The sequence below is a fragment of the Ursus maritimus genome, unplaced genomic scaffold, assembly GCF_017311325.1.
Source record: "Ursus maritimus isolate PB19 unplaced genomic scaffold, ASM1731132v1 scaffold_35, whole genome shotgun sequence".
In the NCBI taxonomy this organism is placed as follows: domain Eukaryota; kingdom Metazoa; phylum Chordata; class Mammalia; order Carnivora; family Ursidae; genus Ursus; species Ursus maritimus.
The window spans coordinates 7553025-7575628 of NW_024426119.1; the positions used below are offsets into that span (position 1 = coordinate 7553025).

The window sequence follows — 22604 nt, forward strand, 5'->3', positions numbered from 1 at the left end:
GAAGAATTGTGAGAAACAGGTGGAATCTATGGTAGATGGGGAAAAGAAGGACTGGGAACTGGGAGGAAAAAAAGAAGAAAGGAAAATATAGGGAGGATTCACAGAAGATAAGAAAAAAACAAGAGAAGTTTGGTAAGGATTCAAAAAAAGATATTTATAAATTAAAAACAAAAATTTTTTTAAATTTAAGCTTTTATTTTTAAGTCATCTCTACACCAAACGTGGGGCTTGAACTCACAACCCCAAGATCAAGAGTTGCACTGACTAAGCCAGCTGGACACCCCAACAAACCAAAATTATTGGCTTAGTATAAGGAAAAAATATTAAAACCCGAAGCACATTAAGCTTCTAAATCTAATGCTTAGCTTACAGAAATACAGGAGACCACACAACATGTTAGACAACACCACAATGATGCGGTTAGCAAAATCCTACATGTGGGAAACTCTATAGGACAAATAACTCAGTTTCTTCAACAAGGGAAAAAAGTAGGGAGACTAAAAGATAATTAAGACACTTATCACCCAAATGCTATGTGTGGGCCTTGCTTGGATTCTGATTTCAAAAATCTTTAATTCTTTAACAGAGATAGAGGGAGGCAGAGAACAGAACTTGGAGGGACAGAGAGGGAAGAGAGAGAAACACACACCTGGACAAATGGGGATAGCTGAGCAATGACTGGATATGTGATAGTATAATGGAATTACTGTCTCCTTTAGCAGAGGTGATAAATTAAATAAATTTATTTTTTTTAATAAATAATAATAAATAATTATTTATTTATTTGACAGAGAGAGAGAGAGAAAGAGCCAGCGAGAGAGGGAACACAAGCGGGGGGAGTGGGAAAAGGAGAAGCAGGCTCCCAGTGGAGCAGGGAGCCCAATGCGGGGCTCGATCCCAGGATCCTGGGATCACGCCCTGGGCCGAAGGCAGACACTTAACGACTGAACCACCCAGGTGCCACCTGGTTATGTATTTTTAAAAAGACTAAATCCTTAAAAAAAAAAAGACTAAATCTTATAGAGTACAGATGAAAATATTTGTAAATGAAATAAAAGACATCTGAGATTTGCTTCAGAATAATCTAGAGGGACGGGGATGGAAATGAGTTAATCACTGTTGAAGCTGTATGGTGGTTACAAGAGGGTTCATTATACTATTTTTTCTACTTTTGTAATGTCTCAAATTCACCATAATAAAAAGTATAAAACAAAAAGAAGAAACAATATTACCTGCCTTGGTTGTCTGACTCATTTTAAGTCTTCTTTGATCCACTCAAGTTTAACGGTCCTCTCTCAATCGAACTAATCACCCTTCAACTAAACATTTACCAAGGAATTTTTTTTGTCCTGGAACCCTAAGGTGGTGCCTATTAAGGCTTAAACTAATGAAGTCTTCTTTCCTTACCTTGTCAGACAATTCATTTTCTACATCTTTCTTGATTCTCCTCAGCATAAATGGCTTCAAGATCATGTGTAATCGAGAGAGTTGATCTGAAATGCCAGGAGGCCCCCCGACAAATAATACATTATATTGACTTAACACAAACAAAAGAAATATCATGATCTCTCACTAAAATGTCCCTATACTTTTTGGCTTAATGAACCTTTGAAAGACGACTAAAACTTAATTTTTTCCTCAAGGAGGAAACCAAGGAGTCTGAATTTCCATAGCATCCACCTATAGTTGATGGGGCAAATGCATTTTTCTATCATTTACTCACACCAGCAAGGACAACTTTATTTTCATTCGAATTCACCTTCAGACTGTTTTAGGATCATTTTATCAATAACCCTGTTATTGATATCTGCTCTCTGGGCCTCCCAGTGTTCCTCTAAAAATATTTTTTCAAAGTATGTCAGCAAATTAACAAATTGCAGTATAAGAAATGACTTTAGGACTTTTCTAATAGTTGGTAGATGTCAGTTCATATCTATGTAATAAACACTTCATAACTCTCTTAAAAGATATTATTCAACAAGGTCAAAATTATTGATAAATAAGGTTTAAAATATTCACAGTAGAAACAAATCCTAATATATATTAGAAAAATCACAAAAATGACCCCTCTAATATTTCTGTTTTTCTCACAGGATAAAAAACCTCACCTCATTCCATAAGGAATATCATTCTGATATGAATTTTTCAGGATCTACATGGAAAATGAGGATACTATAAGCCAAAATGTGGCACTTTTTGAACTCTGCCTGTTCTACCTTGATTCAATAGTCAACAGTACAGCAGTATCACCTGTATTAGTCCTTTCGGCTCTTTTAAACATGAACAAAGCACATACTTAATAAGAGAAAAAACTACCCCCCGCCCCCGATCCTTCTATGAATACTGGAAGAAAAACTCTTTAATAGAAGAAAATATTCAATTATGTGGTAGCCTACACTAATAGGCAGAAAGAAAGAGAGTTCATAAAAGCACTCACTCTCATCAATTGCGGATTTGTTTTCGGCGTGGCTCTCAATGTCCTTGGAAAACCATTCATTAAATTCCTCATGTGAATCAAATAATGTTGGCATAATGAAATGCAGCAGAGCCCAGAGCTGGAAACAGAAGAAATGTGAAATAACTGTAGAACAACAAAATGACAGTGTGTGAGGATATGACAAGGGTTTGGAGAGAGTGAAAGTTGCAGGTGTGTGTGTGTGTGTCTAGGAACAGATGTAAGTGTGGGCAAGTGGGCGAAAAAGAATGAGTGTGGAAGCACATGCCTCATCAACCAACCCTTATTTTCTAAGATGCAATAGCAAAATAAGATTATTTCTCAATTAATTTCAAACTAAAAGTCTGAAAGTAAAAGTCCTGCTCATATTTTGCAATGGGATAGTTTTAAAGATTTTATACATTAAAAAATCCATTTCACAACCGAACACAATCTGAACTCGCATAACTTGCTAATAGTAACTCTTAATCAGGAGTCAGTAAATTATGGCCTATGATGCCAAGGCTGGTTTGCCAACTATTTTTATAAATAAAGTTTTACTGGAACATAGCTACATCTATTCCCTTATGTGTCATCTATGGCTGCTTTCACATTAGAATGGCAAGGCTGAGCAGCTGCAATAGCAGCAATATGGCCTATGGTGTAAAATATTTACTATCTGAGAAAAAAATTTACTGTCTCGCTCTTTACAGAAAGTTTTCTGACTCCTGTTCTAGATGATCATTTATCTTTTCTAAATAAGGAATTTTAGCTCCTCTCAGTGCCAAAGAATATTAACCTTTTCATTCTGTCACAAAAACATCTCCGCATTAGATAGGTAACATTCCTAATGTAGTCACTATTTATTCCATAAATACAAAGGAATACATTAATTTATTTGCCCATGCCAGAGAATAATAAAATAGGAATGATGCCCAGAAAACCCATTTAGGGCAAACTATGGTCAAACTCTTCCTTTTATGTGGGGATTATAACTTGTACAGAGCAGTTAATATTCCAGGTGGGCATGGGAAAAGAATTCTATTCTGTGCTAGACCCATTCTGTTTAATGCAGACAGAAAACTGAAGCCTTTACTAATGCCTACCTCTGCCATGGTGTTCTGAATTGGGGTCCCAGTTAGCAAAAGCCGATTCCGACACTGGAACTGCAAGAGAATCTTCCAACGAACACTGTTCAGTAAATGAATTAGAAATTCCAAGTTAGCAGTAAATCTTTCTTCACCCTACTAAGATCCTGTATTTCTAAACATGCTTTCCAAAAAACTGCCAAACACCCAGAATCAAGTACTCCACCGTGTACACACTGAAAAATATTATTCAACAAAGCTGAGGACAGAAAATGACTCCTGCATACAGAAAACATGGTATTCGGGTTTAGAAAAAATAGCTCTCAAATGGGCAGAGTAGGATCCTTTCTGGCTTAACAAAGTGCTCTACTACCTCTGGTCAGTTTTGTTGACACGAGCCACTTAATTATAAGGTATTTATCTGTAGTAGAAAGCTTTACAATTATTAATCTGTGCGCTTCCAGTGTGAGTTTAGAGAGATCAATGGAGAAAGGAGAAGGGTGTGAGAAGAAAATGCAAAAGGAGTATATTGCTCCCAGCAGTAAGCATGTCCTACTTCAGAAGAGCAGAATATGAAGTAATGACCATCAGAGGATAGAAAGTACCATCCTGTCAGTTAAAATGGATTTCCAAGAAAGTCTTAGGGGCTCACCAAGAGTTAATAAAAATGCATCAAATGCAACATTTAATACCACTGAGTAATACTTTAAAGTCAAACACCAACTTAGTATTCAGTTTGTTACTTTGAAGGTAATAGAATATTTTAAACATGTAACTTCCAATAAAAAAGATCCTGGGGCTCTAATAACCAATCAGGGACTAGGACAACCTGCATAACACAGACAGAACCTACAATCTATAAAATGTAATATTCTACTTCCTCCTAAGATCTCTTGTTCGAAATGTTCCCTGAATCAAAGGGCGGACAAGCCTTCTCCTACAAAAATGTTCCTGGAAGAACAAAGACCTATTAAGATGCAATAATTATTGAGTAGAGAAATAGAAGTTAAGAAAAACCCTGTATTCTAAACATTGATATTTGTATTCCATGTAAAATGCAAAAGGAAATTTTTGCTTTCTGGTCAGATACATGGCACTTGCAGAGAACGTATCATGCCATGTTCTGAAACCTCTCTGATCTTTATTCACCTGTGTGTATACATATGTCTATATCCTATATTTATATATCTACACAGCCTCAGTCTACAGAGTTTGGTTTCTATTAATCATGTTACCTGGAACTACTCTTGAGTGCCTGGGCCTCATCCAATACCATGTACTGCCACTTGACCCGCTGGAAGTACTTTACATCCTGCACCACCAGCTGGTAGCTGGTGATAACCACATGGAAGGGGGCATCCTGAGTGTAGAGGGTCTTCTGTAAATACAAGAAGGGAAGAATGAAAATAGGTACCTAATAATTCATAAGATAATGAGGAATGGATTTTATCTTCTAAGGCTTCTAAGAAGTTTAAGACAGTCCTACTAAAGATGTGCTTCTCCTACGTAGCAGATGTAAACTGAATTAAACCATAACTGTTTTTAAAGTACTCCTTAATTACAGACCATGTTAAACATTAATCTTCAGCTTATTTAAGAGTTCTTACTTAATCCTGGACTTTAAGTCCAGCTGATTGTCTATAATGAGAAAAGTGTTGTAGAAGAAAAAAAGTGCACTGGCCTAGTGTCTAGAAATATATACAAGATTTTATACACAAGAAATTACTCAAATAAAATGGAGAAATGATTGCATATGTATGTGTGTGTGTGTGTATGCATGGGCATATGTGTATATGCAATAAGCTGAAAGTTACCTGACTCCAGAACCTCCTGATAACTTTTCTATCATGAGGATTTCCCCAGTATGGTAGCACCTGGAAAAAGGACCATTATACAGATTATTTCCTACTTATAATCTTAAAAGTATGATCACAAATGTTATTCAGAATGATTTTAAAAGAACCTAAAAAACAAATATAGGAATTCCTCTTCTGTCACTGCCACTAGTACGCTTCCTGCTGACTGAATTAAAACACACATACACAACATTTGTGAGAAGGCATCAGAAATCTACCATGGCAGAGAATTACAGAGTCAAGATCCAGAAAAGAAAGTCTGTCCAGAAAGTAAAGCCTGACACCTGGTATGTGTCCTTCCTAAAGGTGTTGATCCTTTCCAAAAGTTCTAGTTGAGAAGCTAAGAAATTGAGCAGAGTATTTTTTTTAAGAGATGCATGGCCTACAGAACAAAACCTGTAGTTCAAGGAGGAAGGATTAGATAACCACCCACCTCCCTGGCCTTAAGACAGGAATCACAGGACACATATCCATGGGCAGTAAAGGTCAACTACAGACAGATGAGCCTTACCAAGTACTGAATGCCAACTCTGAATCATCTCAATTCCTGACCAGATTAAGGTGGGGACTTTGGATTATTAGTGCCCACCCCCCCCAACCTGGCCCCACCAAATTACTAGAGGCCAAAAACAAAACAAACACCACCAACCCAGAACACACATAAGTCCTCTCTGGAAGAAGAAAACAGAGCACACAATTATTTCTAGAATTTTTCCTATATGATGTCTGGCATACAATAAAAACACAAACAAAACCAACAAAAAAGCCCCAGACATATGGAAAGGCTAGACCCCATGACTGAAAACCAACATGAGAAACAGATACAGGAAATAAAACTAGAGGAGACCCAAATAATGAAAATATCAGAAACAGACTTTTAAAAAAGATACTAATTTGTTCCTGGAATTAAAAGATAAGCTTGGGAATTTCAGTGGTGTACCAGAAACTATAAAGTACCAAAGGGAGTTTTTTTAGAACTGGAAAACACAAGAACTAAAACTGAGAATTCAACCATGGGTTTAATGATAGATTAGATGCAGCTTAGAGAAAATTAGTGAAACAGATGTTAGGTTAGAAGGAAATATTTAGACTAAAGCATGGTGAAACAAAAGAATGCAAAATTCAGCACTTTTTCTGTGACGTCTCTAGGTGTGATTTTCTTTCAAACTGCTTCTTGGATCTGTAGCTTGACGTTTTTTTGTTGTTTTGAAAAATCTCAGTCACGATGAAGTATAAATATACAAGAAGAAATGAAGAGCAGTGGAAACAGTGAATAGGTAATATGAATATATCTAAACAAATTTAAAATGTATAGTAATAATAAAATGCTTTGTGGGGTTTCAAAGAGAAAATATATACAAAAACAACAGCATGTCTCTCTCTCTCAAATAAATAAATAAAATCTTTAAAACAACAACAGCACGTAAGTCTACAGAAAAGGAATGTACGTAAAGTATACTAAAAGCCCAGGGCACCTGGGTGGCTCACTTGGTTAAGTGTCCAACTCTGATACTGGCTCAAGTCATGATCTCAGGGTTGTGGAACCTGCTTAGGATTCTTTCTCTCCCTCTCTCTCTGCCTCCATCCCACCCCACTCACGGGCTCTCTCTCAAACTCTAAGGAAAAAAAAAAAGTACACTAAAGCCCTTGTACTGTCTGGAAAGCAGTAATAGTATTAATTTATATTACTTTTTTTTTTTTTAAAGATTTTATTTATTTATTTGACAGAGATAGAGACAGCCAGCGAGAGAGGGAACACAAGCAGGGGGAGTGGGAGAGGAAGAAGCAGACTCATAGTGCAAGAGCCTGATGTGGGGCTCCATCCCAGGACCCCGGGACCATGACCTGAGCTGATGGAGATGCTTAAGCAACTGAGCCACCCAGGCACCCCCAAAAACCACTCTAAAACAAGCCATGAATCAAACAGGGACTTGAAATAGAAGCTAGAAATTATTTTGAATTAAAGAATAATGCAAATGTGGCCCATCAAACCTTTGGATGGCTATAGTCATGCTTAGAAAGCGATTAATACCCTTAAATACACTTACTGGAAAAGGCTGAAAATCAACAATCTAAGCTCCATCCAGAGATGTTAGAAAAAGAAAAAAGTGCACAAAAAAGTAGACAATAATAATAAAAGAGCAGAAATGAATGAAATAGAAAACACATAAAAGAGCCAATTTCAGGAATGAAAATGGAATATTAACCATAGAAAAAAATGTAAACCATATTTCTCAGGGAAAAAAAGAGGAATCAGAGGCATTGATCATACTAGAATCATAAAACAAATGTTACTCAGATACCTGCCAGATAAAATGAACTTTCAGATGTTATCATCATAGATCAAAGTATCTTTGAATGCAAACTAACTACAAATCTGAGCAGAGTCTACATTTAACTATGTTCTGTAGGGAAGTGAGTACATTTCTGACGATCTAAAGGAGTAATGGCAATAGAAGCAATGAATCAATAGAGCAGAGGTCATCAAACCTTTTCTGTAAACAGGTAAATGATAAATATTTTCGGCTTTGCAGGCGATATGATCTCTGTCACAACCATTCAACTATGCTGCTGTAGTGAGAATGTAACCATAAATAACACTTAAATGGAAGAGCATGGCTGTGTCTCAACATATACCTACAACAGTTTAAAAACATGAAAACTACCTTTAGCTTGCAAGCTGTACAAAAAAACAGGTGGCAGATTTCTCAATAAGTTCAATACAGAATGACCCTGCAATTCCACTCTGAAGTATATACGAAAAGAACTGAAATGAAAACAGGACGGGTATTCAAATGATAACCTGTACATGAATGTTCGTAACAGTACTATTAGCAATAGCCAAAAGGTGGAAACAGCCCAAATACCATTGAGAGATAAATGGATAAACAAAATATAGTGTGCCCAGATAATGACACATTATTCAGTCATAAAAAGGAATGACATGCTAAAACATGAAAATATTGTGTTATGTGAAAAGAAGCCAGACATAAAAGGCCACCGATTATATGATTCCAATTAGATGAAATATCCAGAATTAGCAAATCCAGAGAAGCAGACTTGTGGTAGCCAGGGGCTAGAGGGAAAGGGGATTAGGAAGTGACTGTTTAATGGGGAAGAGGTTTCTGTTTGGGATGATGAAAAAATTCTGCAACCAGACAGCACTGACCATTGCACCACACTGTAAATGTACATAATACTAGTAAATTGTACACTTTAAATCGGTACATTTTAGACTTTTTATGTATGTGTGTGGTTTTTTTTTTTCTTAAGTAATCTCTACATCCAATGTGGGGCTTGAACTCACGACCCTGAAATCTAGTTGGATGCTCTACTGACTGAGCGAGGCAGGTGCTCTCCTTATGTATGTGTATTTTATCACAATTTAAAACAATGAAACAAAACAAACTAGGACAAATGAAAGTGGCAACTGGAATTTTAGTGACCCCTAGAATACCAAAAGGAAGCTCAACATGGAAACGAGTGCTCAGTTCCAGGCCTAGGCACAAAATCAAAGGAGAGGTATCAATGATGCAAGCAGTACTACATTGCCATCTAATGGCCAGGAAGTTAATACTGAAAACTCAAGTGGTTTGGTGGAAACTTTCTGATTATTCAACATGTACCGGAAAAGGAAACAAAAATGAATGAATGGATGAACGAACGAATGAATGAATAAAAAATATGGCAGCTCCATATTCCCAATGGCAAAGAACTCTAGAGAAAAATACTCAACAAATTGCTTTAGAATCTCATCTTCTTAGAAATTTAAAAATGAGTCAGCAAAGTTAAAAGTTATACACTTAATGTGCCTTGTAAACAGTTTCTAAATCTACAACTTAGCCACAAAGGTATCCCAAAGTGGAATATCTCAGACGTGTCATTATTCCCTACAAAATATAAGTGAGAAAACACATGACCCCCCCCCCCACTTCCACCCTATCCTGTGCCCTTTAAATTGCATGGAACCTGTGCATCATGGAGACCCCAAATCAGGGAGACCATAACAGTAACTCTTGATATAGAAACTCTATAAGATCCTCCTCACCATGCAATTTCATCATCATTATATTACTTCAGGGACAGAACACATATTTAACAGATTTCACCATTTTTACTTGCAAGCAATATAATAAATCCTACCCATTCTTTCTTACATACCAATAACTTTCCACAATTAAACCCTGTTTAATAAATCTTATCCACATCTTACCCAACTTAGTGGAACATACTTCCTTGCTGATCACTTCCGACCTCAATCTCACTTCTTTTCCTCTAAATTAGTTAAAATCAACTTTCTTATTATCTACGCCAGACATTATAGTCTGGACTAGGACTAAAGATCTGATTTTAGAGTATCAAGAAAATAAATTATTTCTGAATATATGGGGGGACGACCATGCCGTAAATTATAGGGTATGTGCCCTGATAATATGATTTGCCAAAATCTCTGTTAAACAAATAAGGTAGATATTTTCTTCTATGGCAGTTTGACCAGGAGTATCAATCTATGTGGCTAATGCAGCAAATCATTCAAATTGGACTTTGGCTTTCTCACTTATGAAACGTAAGGATGTAATATGCCCTCTTATTGCTCCCATCAGTAACTTTTTTTTCTTTTAAGATTTTATGTATTTATTTGAAAGAGAGAGAGAGCACAGAGGGAGCAGCAAAGGGAGTGGGAGAAGAAGGCTCCCCGCTAAGCAGGGAGCCTAACAGGGGGCTCAATTCCAGGACCCTGGGATCATGACCTGAGCTAAAAGGCAGACGCTTAACCAACTGAGCCATCCAAGCACCCCAGTAATTTTTCTTTAAGATATACTTATTTTAGAGAGAGGGCATGAGAGAGAGAGAGAGAGAGAGAGAGAGAGAGAGACAAGAGAGAGTGTGCGCATGAGAGTGAACGCGGAAGGGAGGAGTGAAGGGAGAGGGAGAATCTCAAGCTGACTCCTCGCTGAGCATGGAGCCCAGGACCCTGAGATTATGACGTGAGCAGAAATCAAGAGCTGGACCCCTAACTGACTGAGCCACCCAGGCGCTCCACCCATCAGTAACTTTTAAAGGGAATGTACTTAAAGTATTTTGGGAAAAAATGCAAGAAATTCAAAACTCTTAGAGCAATTAAGTAAGGCAGCAAAACAAAAGTCAGAAAGTTTATTTTAAAGAGGAAAAGAAATTTTTGTTGGATTTTTACCTTAAATTTAGGAACAAATCTAGTAAACTCCTGGTGCCAATTGTTAAGAGTAGAAGCAGGTGAAATTATTAAGAAAGGTCCCCAGATGTTCTCTCTCTGAAAGACAAAACTGGGTCAGCTAACTGCTGAAAACTGAAGATACTTAGTTCAAAATTATAATCAATGACAAGAGCAGTTCAAGAATAAATAATACATTACAACATGAGAAATGGTGCCTAGCTCCCACATCTGAATACTCAGTAATAATATCCTATGTTAATAATAACACAGGCAAGGAATTTGCTCAGAAAAACCATGAGAGAAAATACCAAGCAATTACTCCCACCCCCACCACTTATAGGTCCTAATTTCTATCATTCACAAAGCACTTATGATATCCTGACTTGTATGTATTGCTTTCCCTTATACGAGATGATCGTAACAATTTTACTGTTATTGGAGCTTTTGCTATTTTCAAAATGCTTCTACACCTATTTTCTCATTTAATTTTCACAGAATTCCTACAAAGTAGGTATTATCCCCACTCTGTGCAAGTAGAAACTAAACCTCAGAGAATTAAAGTGAAGTCAGAGCAAAAGAGATCAGATGAATTGCCAGTTTACATTGTTTATAGTCAACAGAGAGTTCAGATGTGAACCTGGGTCTTCTGGTTCTAACTAACTACAATGTCTTTGCCACTATACCTGCTGTTCTCATATGCTACAAAGCCTAGCATAATGCTTGATAATGGCTGATTCCCGCTCCAGACTCTAGAGTGGGGAAGATAGAAGGACTGCAGCTACCCACCTCAGCCAGATGGGCAAGGAGGGCAATACTCTGTACTGTTTTACCAAGGCCCATTTCATCTGCAAGAATGCCATTAATGCCCTGGAAAAAAAAATACAGTCAATAACCTCTCACATTCCATCATACAGGATTCAATCTACTGTCCCCCAAAACTAACCAAACTGTCAGTCTTATTTAAACAGAAGTGGCTAGAAATACCATTTCATTACTATTACCCACTGCTGTAATGATTCCTTTTGCCAACTCCATAGCTACAACTATGAATCATGGTTATCTGAGGTGAACAGGCCAAAGCCAGTTTTTCAGCTAGTTTAATCCAGGCAAAAAAGCAATCACGTTTACCAAGACCACATAAGACAAACTATGTACACTATACAAATATTCTCCAATAAAATTTCAGATTAAAAATATAAAGACATCTTTCTGACTCTTGTCAGAGGATAAAGCTTTTCAAAGGGATGAAATTTAAAACATTGTCTCATGCTCATTTCACAATACACTGAACCAGTGACTTTAGGAAAATGTAACGAAAGAGAGTGGGTATGGCATAGTTCTAAAATTCACCTGTTCATAGAGATTTGCCAACCAATTCATGCCTTTCAGCTGATAGCCTTTTAATTTGCCATTAAAAATTGTAGGCTGTGGAATATCTTCCCCAGCCCGGATAGATGGGTTTGCCAGGCTGTAACTCTCCCCAAACCCAGTGCCAGACTTGTTTGCTGCCCGAAGGGCAGCTGCTCGACTTTCTTTTGCATCTTCATCAAATGACCTTGTCTGGAAAATAAAAACGTGTTAGAAGAAAAATAAGAGGGAAAAAATGAAATTCAAATAAAGTTCATAATGATAATATATCTACTTTGTGGTAACTGGAACAAAATTTCTGGTAACATTATGTAACATATTATGTATAAAGTATAATATACGAGGGGCGCCTGGGTGGTTCAGTTGGTTAAGCGGCTGCCTTCAGCTCAGGTCATGATCTCGGGGTCCTAGGATTGAGCCCTGGCCTGGGCTCCCTGCTCAGCTGGGAGCCTTCTCCTCCCTCTGCTCCTCCCCCTGTTCATGTTCTCTTCAAATTAAAAAAAAAAAGCACAATATATGAAACACTACTAATATTTTACATTAATTTAACAATTATATTAAGAATACGCTTTTGATGAGCAGACATATTACAAGACTATAAACCATATTACATGACCACTTGTTTAATCAAGGAATGTGTTAAAAATCTGATATAAAATTTGTTTAGCTGGGGTTGGTGTGGAGAAGGTCAAGTTTATTCTGACTTGGACACTGTTACATGGGGTTCCTATGCAATATTTTTTTTACTTTCTTTACTTACTTCAACTTCAACTTAATCTAACTGCAGTTTCTTCTGATTTCATGAAGTAGTACTACATCAAGAATTAGCTAGTTATTACTAAGATGAAAGAAGGTCCTAACATAGCAGTATTCTTAAGGCAATGATACAGCTCTCTTAACAAGCACCAGTGTGGTCTTTTCCACTAAACAATCATGATGCATTTAACACTATGTTACCCATGATTACTCAGGTCAACAAAACAATAGGTAAACTGTCCTAGCTTCAATCAACACACTCCTAAAGTTTAGACAAGTGAATGCTCATTTTCCATCCTTCCTCAATTATTCCAACTGTACTAAAATAGAGACACAGCCTGCACCCAATACAGTCACATATATACACATCTGCCAATGCTTTTAATTGAAAATATGAGGAAGAATAAAGGAAGACCACCCAAATGAAAGGTTGTAGGGTACTTCCAGAGTCCCTCACAGTTTCTTTTCATTTTTAAGACTCACCCGAGCTTGATGAATATGATAAGCATTTTCAGCATTCTTCAGGGCCTGGGCTTTGAAATGGTTACTATCTGAAAAGGAAAACTTAGAGATTATCACATGTCATTAACTGATCTCCTTCAAACATGCAACTCACGCGAACATTGTCAATCCCTAACTCCCCCAATTTACTCATCCCTAAGCTCACAGGGAGTGAGAGTGTAGAAAGGTTCAAATTACATGACAGAGGTAAGGACCTAGAAGTGGCTATGAAGGCAGAGGGCTGCCATGGTCTCCATAGCCACAGGAAGCTCACAGAAACCACCAGAATACTGAGCTCATCTCCCAATCCTGGGTTTCTTGCACAAAGCAAAGAAAAGCAAAACAATGAGGATTCAAAATTGTGATAGATTTCCGCTGGGTGAAACTATTCCCAAAGAAGAAATCCAAACATGTATAAACCCCAAGAGCCTTGCAAGCACACTCATTCTTTTTATTCAGAGCTCAAAGCGATCTTGATCACTATTCTCTATGAAATTCCCCTCGAATTTCACCCCAATTCATCCCTCCCCTTGTGGTTACAAAAAGACCACAACTGAGGGGCGCCTGGGTGGCTCAGTCAGTTAAGCATCTGCCTTTGGCTCAGGTCGTGATCTGAGGGTCCTGTGATAGTGCCCCGCATTGGGCTCCCTGCTCAGCAAGGGGTCTGCTTGTCCTTCTCTCTCCCTCCCTGGCCTGTGCTCTCACTCTAAGAAACAAATAAAATCTTTCTAAAAAATAATACCACAGGGGCGCCTAGTTGGCTCAGGTTATGATCCCAGGGTCCTGGGACCGAGCCCTGCATTGGGCTCCCTGCTCGCAGGGAGCCTGCTTCTCCCTCTCCTCCCCACTTGTGCTTTCTCTCGCTATCTCTCTCTCCCTCTCTCCCTCTCTCTCAAATAAATCTAAAAAAGACTAAAAAACAAAAAAACCACCACAACTGAACAGTCTCTTTCTCATGCTTGACTTGTATCACCAAGAACCTTGTTATGTGAGAGATGATTTTCTCTGCTGAGACATGTTCACTGAATTCTTCTGATATAATACCCTCCATTTCTACCAACAAATCAAAACATATAAAATATTCCCAAACTTATATAAACACACCCTTTCCTTTTCAAATTCTTTAATAAAAGTTATTCTGTATGTTTGTTTTATTCATCCTTTCCCTACTCCAGTGCAATAAATTCCCCTTTACTAATCATTACCTACCGATCAAGATAAAACTTATAAGAACTAATCATGTGTATAGCCTTAGGTATAAAATAATGGAGGATATCCACTCCCTCTACTTCCTGATTCAGGACTCACCATAATCCTCCTGTGTGATGTTAACTACCACCCCTCCACCAATGTCAATTTGTCTTTGGGTGGAACTGTCTTCCAGTTTCCTTAGGATTTCTTCCTGAATTCCATCATGACCCATGTCTCGTTTGCGACTCATGAAATGGGCATATAACTCTGTCTGGGTGATTAGGAAGTTCAGTTTTCGCTGTTGCCTCTTGGCCTAAAGGGGAAGAAAGTTATTTTCACTAAAGAGAGTGAATCACATACAAAAGGTGATCAATAGAATTCACCAAATCTATATATAGTTTGCATATAATTCTTCTACAAATTCTTTGTCTTTGGAAAGGTAGTTAATTGCTAACACACAATTTTATTATAATCAAGTCAGGGGTACTAAAAGCAAAGAATAGCCTTTACTTATATTTAATAATAACATGGGCTTTGCTCTCATTTACAATATGAAATCTGTTCTCTATTAGGCTTCTGTCTAAAATGCTTATTTCTTTACTGTATGATTTTCCTAGAGTGGCACTGAGACACCAACTAAACTCAACCAACGCATTTTATTCCACAACCTGGGTGCAGATACATGTGTACAGCTTTAATATCTTAAAAAATGTAAACATGTGAAAAGATCTTCTTCATCACCAAAAGTCAAAATAAGTGACTAGGAGCTATGAATTATTCTGAAAAGTCAATGCAGGAGAAGCCAATCAAAGGAAGAAAATCCTCCTGAAAACAGTGTATAGTTCATCTGTGATAATGATCTACGAAGGATGACTATAGATCAAATACACACACGCACACGGTCACTGCTCTGCAGGAACTAGTTTACAATAAAACTCTTAAGAGGTACAGCTGATTTATCCTTGATCCAATACCTCCCCAAATTAAAAATAAAAACATAACAAGGAAGTTAGCCAAGAAAGGAGACCAGTCCTAAAAAATGTTACGCAAAACTATGCTCTCTCTTTATGATTTTACAGTACTTGAGCCAGGTTCAAGTGAGTAGGAAATCTGAAAGACAGTTTAACAGAAAATGGAGTTACTTTCCATAATGGATACAGGTGTTTATGCTTAGTATGTTAGCAAAGCGAACATACTTCAAAAAAACCTTTCCAAATTAAAACAGAACAGTAATATCTGCTTTAACCTTAAAAAAAAGTCAAATACTACGTGTTCAAATGAACCAGGTAAATTAAAGGAACAATCAAGTTTCATCACAAATAGTTTTATTTCAAAAGATCGGAGAAAGACATAAATATAACCATGAAGGAAACTCATTGGTTAACTATCGACAAAATTGAGAGAACGTCTCACAAACCTAGACTAGAAGTCTGGTGCTTGCAAAACTTTAGGATCTGTGACTAACTCTCAAATGCCTCTAAATTCAGTAAGTATTCCAGATAGCATCAAATGTTTCCTAACACACTAATATGTCTATCTTGCATGCAAAGATAAACGTTACCCAGAGGACTTAAGAGAACTGGGCAAAATCCATATTCATCCTCAAAGGCATGATAAAGGACAGAAGATCAAGAGCTCAGAAACAGCCACAGCTCTGCTCTGACAGGAGTACTACCCATACCTGAAAGGAAACATTAACCGATCCGCTGATTCCCTTCCTCCAGACCTCAACTTTCCTTCCACACATCCCAACTGGTTTGCCCACGTCAACACAATGATTTCGTTCTCCTACCCTCTCTTCTTGCTTCCCTGAACAATCTACTCACCTACATTAGCTGACATCGAGTTTAAAGAGTACTGGCTGAAAGTTAAAACAGTGAAGCAGGTGGGGGGATGGGTCTCAAAACCGAACTAGCGGTCTATTGTTCCTATCTGGCCCTAAATCTGGCAGCCAGCCCTGTCCTTCCAACAAGGAAGAAACTGCAGCCAGTGCCTGGAACCAAGCCAAGATAAGCTGTAAGCAGTTTTCTTTTTGTTTCGTTTATCCCTCTTCTTTTTCCTTTTTTTTGCTCCTCAAGAAATATACAGAGGAATAAGGCTACAAAGAACAGAAAAACTTGGCATAGAAAAAGAGAGGTGAAGGCCAGGAAGAGGGCCTTACTGAAAGGATAAAAACAGAATCGGTTTATTGGACTACAATTACTATCCTCAAAATTATGTCTTAAAATGTTTTTCCAACGATTTCATTGATTAACTTGCAACTTACGTAGTACACACCAACCTCTGGATATGGCTGCAGCAATCAGGGTTTCAAAATTTTATACTACTGTCATACCTCCCGCATCTCCTCATCCAATTTCCGCTGCTCCAAGGCCTCCTTCTCTGCGCGTTTGCGGTGTTCCTTCTCCACCTTCTCATACTTCTTCCAGTACAGAAGCATCTCCTTGGTGAGGCGGCGGGCACGAGGCAAGGTCTCCTTACAGTTCTTCTGGGCCTGCAAGGCAGCTCGACGCACCTCCTTCATGCACTGGTGGGCAAGCTGCAGATGACAACAGCAGTCTCACAAAGAAGAAGACCCAACACCAGGGCCAGTTCTCCCTGAACTATAAACCACAGAACTCCTCAGTCTGTTCAGTGCACACAGTATTCCTATGGTCACATCTCTTTCTCCTCCTACGTGATTAATGTTCCCGCACAGTACTGTGACCCAGACCCAGACCCAACCCCGAGGTAATACAAGGAATGAGAAATATATACACGTACTGCCTTAGTAGATGGGGGGGGGAGCGTAACGATCTGAGATGTGCTGGGAAGTTAGAGTATTATCACACACATTAATAGTAATAGTTATTAATGCTTATTATATGTTACGCTCCACTCTAAGCCTAACATATATTAAACTAATTTATTCTTCACAAAAACTCTATGAAGTTGGTAGTATCAACATCCTCATGTTACAGATGAGGAAACTAAGGATGAGTGACCAGCCCAGGGAAACAGAACTAACAACATTACCTCATCCGATCTCACAGCTTTCAAAGGAAGCTGTGCTACTTCCCTCTGAAGGAAGGTATCGATATTAACATCATCATTTCTTAGATAAAGAGACTGAGCACAGGAAGCTTCCATGATCTGCCTAAGGAATCAGAGCAGCCTATGGTCTCATCCAAAAAGGGTCAAATACCAGAAATGTGAGGAGAGCAATTTTATTTTCTTTTTTTAAAGATTTTATTTATTTATTTGACACAGAGAGAGGGATCACAAGTAGGCAGAGTGACAGGCAGAGGGAGAAGCAGGGCCCGAGCAGAGCAGGGAGCCCGATGTGGGGCTTGATCCCAGGACCCTGAGATCACAACCTGAGCCGAAGGCAGACGCTTAACCGACTGAGCCACCCAGGCGCCTCGGCAATTTTATTTTTAAAATAAATTGAGAACATTCAGAAATCCTCTTAGGTACTACTAGATTCATTATCAACAGGTCACAAGAGACAAGAGCAGCAAACATAAATTACGTTCCAGCACAACATAAAATGGGAAATACAAAACTATAATTTACCTTTCGGCTATTGGTGAGAAACAGGTTACGAGCTGAAGCTTTCTGCTTGTTGGCCTAAAATATTTAAAAACAAATTATTTCATTTAGGAGTCCTTTTGAAATAAGATAATGTAGACTGACACGGTCTTCTACTCAATTCCTCGAGGGTTAAAAAAAAAGTCATACAAACACCCCAACTCAGAACCCCACGCAAAGCTACTAGAGCAGTATTAAGAAGAATAAGCTAGTCCTGTGGCCGCCTTAAATAGAGTCTTCTGCAACCTTCTGGAAAGAATTTCAGTTATATTTTAGGCTTGACGTAGACTAGGAAAGTATAACAACATACCCAACGTATACCATCCTGACTAAAACACACTGCTTTCCAGAGCCAATCTGCAAAGAAGCTGCGATAGTAGTCACTCACACACAGAACCTGTTAGGAGAGAGGGAAACCAGCCTCCCAGTCTGTGAGTCTATCCTCCAACCAGGACAAACCTGCTGCTACTCTTCATTTCTGCCAACACTTAAGCTTCATCTCCTCAAACAAAAAATTCCAAGGCAGACCTAACACAAGATGATTCAGCAGCCAACAAACCAGTCACAAGCTGCTTATTTTGTCTTGCAATTCAGTTAAAACAAAAACCTAATGAAGAAACCTGATTTCCCAGGATGATCCACTTGACATGGGAGAAGACACAGCACAGGCACAGCTGAGTGATGCTCTGGCTGTTAAAGAACTCTCCCCCTAATTCTGAAGAAACAGTGGGTACAAAGTTACTGACAGCCCAAATGCCATTTATATAAAATTCCCACCTCAGACTGTCTGCTTATAGGAATTTCTAGGCTTTTTATAAAAAAAAAACTTTTACTACTGCTTAAGCAGCTAGCTACTGCCACTTTAAAGACAAGAATCTCAGATATTTCTAGTGAATTCCTGATCATCAGAAGGGCATCATTTTTTAAAAAATATTTTTATTTATTTTTTAAAGTAATCTCTACACCCAATGTGAGGCTTGAACTCACAATCCTGAGATTAAGAGTCATGTGCTCTACACACTGAGCCAGCCAGGTGCCCTGGAAGGGCATCATTCTGAAGCCTCTTCACCAGGTACAAAGAGGGTTTCCCCATTACTTCTCCCATCAAAAATGTTCCTATCTAAACTTTCTCTCCAAAAATACTTACAACTGGTATGGGGAGAAAAACAGCCATTATACAGTAGAGAAGCACCTACACACCAAGGGCTCAAAGCTAGTATCATCATTCTGGGACACACGTGTCATGTGCTTCCTAATGTGTCATACCAAGAAGGACACGTCACTCCTTTGGTAATCCTGCCCCAAATGCATAACCCAAATCTAATCATGAGGACTCGCATGAACCCAAATTCAGAAACACTGTACAAAACAACAGGGGTATACTATGTCGGATTTACAGGGTACCCTGTGTCAGAGATCAAAGAGAGGTGACAACGAAATGAAACACGGAGTCAGACTGGATCCTGGATTGAATCAAGAAAAAAAAAAAAACCTATAAAGGACGTTACAGAGCCAACTGATAAGAAATCTGAATATGGTCTGTGGACCAGAAAATAATTTTTATAACTTCACTGTGGTACTGTATGAGAGAATGTCCTTTTAAGAAACATACAATGAACTATTACAAAGTTCAGTACAAAGTGTCAAACTAACCCTCAAAATGGGGGAGGGAAAAAAAGCATGCATTTATATAACCAAAGCAAAGGAAGCAAACAATTGCTAACTATGAGTAAAAGTTACATGGAAGTTCCTTGCATTATTCTTCTCATATTATTTTAAAACTTCTTGTTTTGAACTAATTTTAAATTTACAGAAAAAGTTGCAAAAAATAATAGAGGTTCTTTACATCCCTCCTGCTGCTTTCCCTAGTTTTAGCATCTTATATAACTAGAATACAATTACTAAGAAAGGAAAATAACACTGGTAAAATATTAAATTACAAGTCTTATTTGAGTGTCAACAATTTTTCCACTAAAATCCTCTTCCTGTTCCAGCATCCGGTAACAGGATCCCATGTATTTAGTTGCTTTTCTCCTTAGTCTCTTCCTGTATGTTTCATTTCTTCAATCTTTCTCTTATGTCCTCAACACTTTTGAAAGGCACCAATCAGTTACTCTGTAGAATGTCCCCAAATTTGTGATTTTCTGGTATTTTTTCATGAATGGAATGATGTTATGCATTCTGGCAAGAATACCACAGAAATGATGTGTTCTTCATGCATCACGTCAAGTTCACGATGTCAACATTTATATTACAAGGGACTCCCTAGATCATTTGGGTAAAGTAGATTCTGCCAATTTTCACCATAATAGTTACTATCTTTCTTTTTGTGCTAATATGTATGCTGAGTAGATGCTTTTAGTCTGTGCAAACTGCTTCTCTTCTAACCTTCATCCTCTAATTTCAGTCTACATCAATGGATCCAGTCTGCAACAATTATCACTGTGGTATTTGTGTAATGATGGCTCTCTACTTCCTTTCTTCTGCACTCATTAATTGGAATTCTACTGTCAGGAAGAGTTGTTCCTTCTACCTTATCTATTTGCTTATTTATTTAAAACCGTATGGACTCATAAGTATTTCTTTAAATCTATGTGTTAAAATTCAGTATTATCTTTTTTTTTTTTTCTTTAAGTAAGCCACACGCCCAGTGTGGAGCCCATTGCAGGACTTGAACTCAAAACGCTGAGATCAAGACCTAATCTGAAATCAAGAGTGGATGCTTACCAACTGAGCCACCCAGGTACCCCAGTATAATCATTATCAATTTTGGTGCTCAATTATTCTAACTTTGACCATGAGGAGCTCCTTCAGGTTGCCCCTGTGTTTTTTTGACAATTCCGCACACTCAAATTTCTTTAAGCACTTCCTTACTTTCTGGTACTCCAAGATGTTTAAGGCTCATCTTGTATTTTCCCTGCCAAGTTCTGGTATAAACTACTTCTCCAAGGAGCTCTGGTTCATTTTATTAGAGAATAAAAGGTGTTTAGAAATCAAGACCTGGGCACAAGATACCCACACTGTTACTGGGGCGTCACTGTTTCCAGGCACTCTCAGCAAACAGAGCTAAAAAGTAAGTATATATGCATACTAACCTATGCATGCACACACAACTATATTTCTGTACATATCTATCTGTATATATATAAAAACCCATGAATTTATACTGATAGCTCTGATTCCAATCAAATTTCAAAGGCTTCACTTTAGCATTTCCAACAGTGACAAACTGGCTGTCAACTACAACATATTTATTTGTTCAATTCTAGTGCTCATTTAAAGTAGTTCTAAAATTACTAACCTACTCCTTTGTAAGAAACACTCACTATACTAATCATAGCATTTATGTATAGTTCTTTTGGTCTTTAGCCTTACATATGCAGTTAAAATACTGATTTCCTCCGTTACTTCAATGAGTCCTTTTCTTTCCCCACTCCTTGCAACTTGATTATGTTACTCATTTCTAATGCAGTTAAGCACTTGCTCCTGTCTTTATTCAACTTTGCCCACATATCCCCTCAACCTCCTTCTTCACCCACATCCTGGCTGGTTTTAATGGTTTTACTATAGGAGTACGTGAGTATGTGAGGAGTACATGAAACATTACTAGGATTCTGAAAGTCAGCCCTATACATAAAAGATGTACTTAAAGACTGCCCCCTCATCCCTGCTAACCTGTCCATTCCCCCCTTTCTTTCTACGTTTTTCCAAACTGCCCCTTATAAAAAATCCACATTTCTGGTTTACCCTTCCTGAATTTCTTTTGCATGAATGAGGATTTATTTATATATTTTCTTATATGCCTCTTTTGCTTACATGAAAGGTAAATACTACAGATACCTGTTTTTGTTTGCTTTTCTCACTTAACAGTACGTCCTAGAAATTACTCCACATCATCTCAAGAAGGCCTTCCTCATTATTTCTTTTTAACTACAGCATAATAATCCACTGTGTAGATCTACCATAGTTCAATTCAAGCCCCACATATAGGTACTTAAGTTGTTTCTTTTGCAATTAAAAATAATGCTGTGGGGCACCTGGCTGGCTCAGTAGAGCTTGCTACTCTCGATTTTGGGATTGTGAGTTCGAGCTCCACGTTGGGTGTAGAAATTATAAATAAATAAATTTTAAAATAGTAACAATAATGCTGCAATGAGTAACTCTGTTTACATGTATTTTTGTATTGCTAGAGATTTAGCCTCAGGATAATTTCTAGAAGCATAAATGCTGGTTTGAAAGGTAAGTGCATATGGAGATTGTTAAGTATTGCCAACTTGCCCTCCAGAAGAGTTCTGTCAAATTTGCATTCCTAGCAGCAATGTATGAAAGTGCCCGTTTCCTCACAGCCTCCTTGACAGAATGTGTTACCATATTTAAAAATTTTTGCCACTGTGGTTAAGTACAAAATGGTATCTAGGTATTATTTTAATTTAGATTACTCCAATTACGAGAGACTTTAAACCTTTTTCATGTTTGAGGGCCAATTTTTTTTTAAAAAAAGATTTTACTTATTTGAGAGAGAGAGAGCACAGCAGGGGGAGCAGCAGGCAGAGGGAGAGGGAGAGGGAGAAGCAGGCTTTCCGCTGAGCGGGGAGCCCAATGTGAAGCTCAATCCCAGGACCCTGGGATCATAACATGAGCCAAAG

At 38.0% G+C, this 22604-nt stretch overlaps 1 protein-coding gene across 1 annotated transcript in view; it reads right to left on the reverse strand.

Moving 5' to 3' along the window:
• The window catches only part of INO80 (INO80 complex ATPase subunit), a 99239-nt gene that overhangs the window by 65249 nt on the left and 11386 nt on the right, over positions 1-22604 (reverse strand). The window contains exons 7-18 of the mRNA XM_008702234.2: positions 17944-17997; positions 16724-16927; positions 14506-14701; positions 13180-13247; positions 11923-12132; positions 11359-11439; positions 10573-10668; positions 5337-5396; positions 4758-4900; positions 3541-3625; positions 2438-2555; positions 1408-1493 (exon numbers count right to left, since the gene is read on the reverse strand). Of these exons, the coding sequence (XP_008700456.2) occupies positions 1408-1493; positions 2438-2555; positions 3541-3625; positions 4758-4900; positions 5337-5396; positions 10573-10668; positions 11359-11439; positions 11923-12132; positions 13180-13247; positions 14506-14701; positions 16724-16927; positions 17944-17997 (1401 nt within the window). The remainder of the gene's footprint in view (positions 1-1407; positions 1494-2437; positions 2556-3540; positions 3626-4757; positions 4901-5336; positions 5397-10572; positions 10669-11358; positions 11440-11922; positions 12133-13179; positions 13248-14505; positions 14702-16723; positions 16928-17943; positions 17998-22604) is intronic.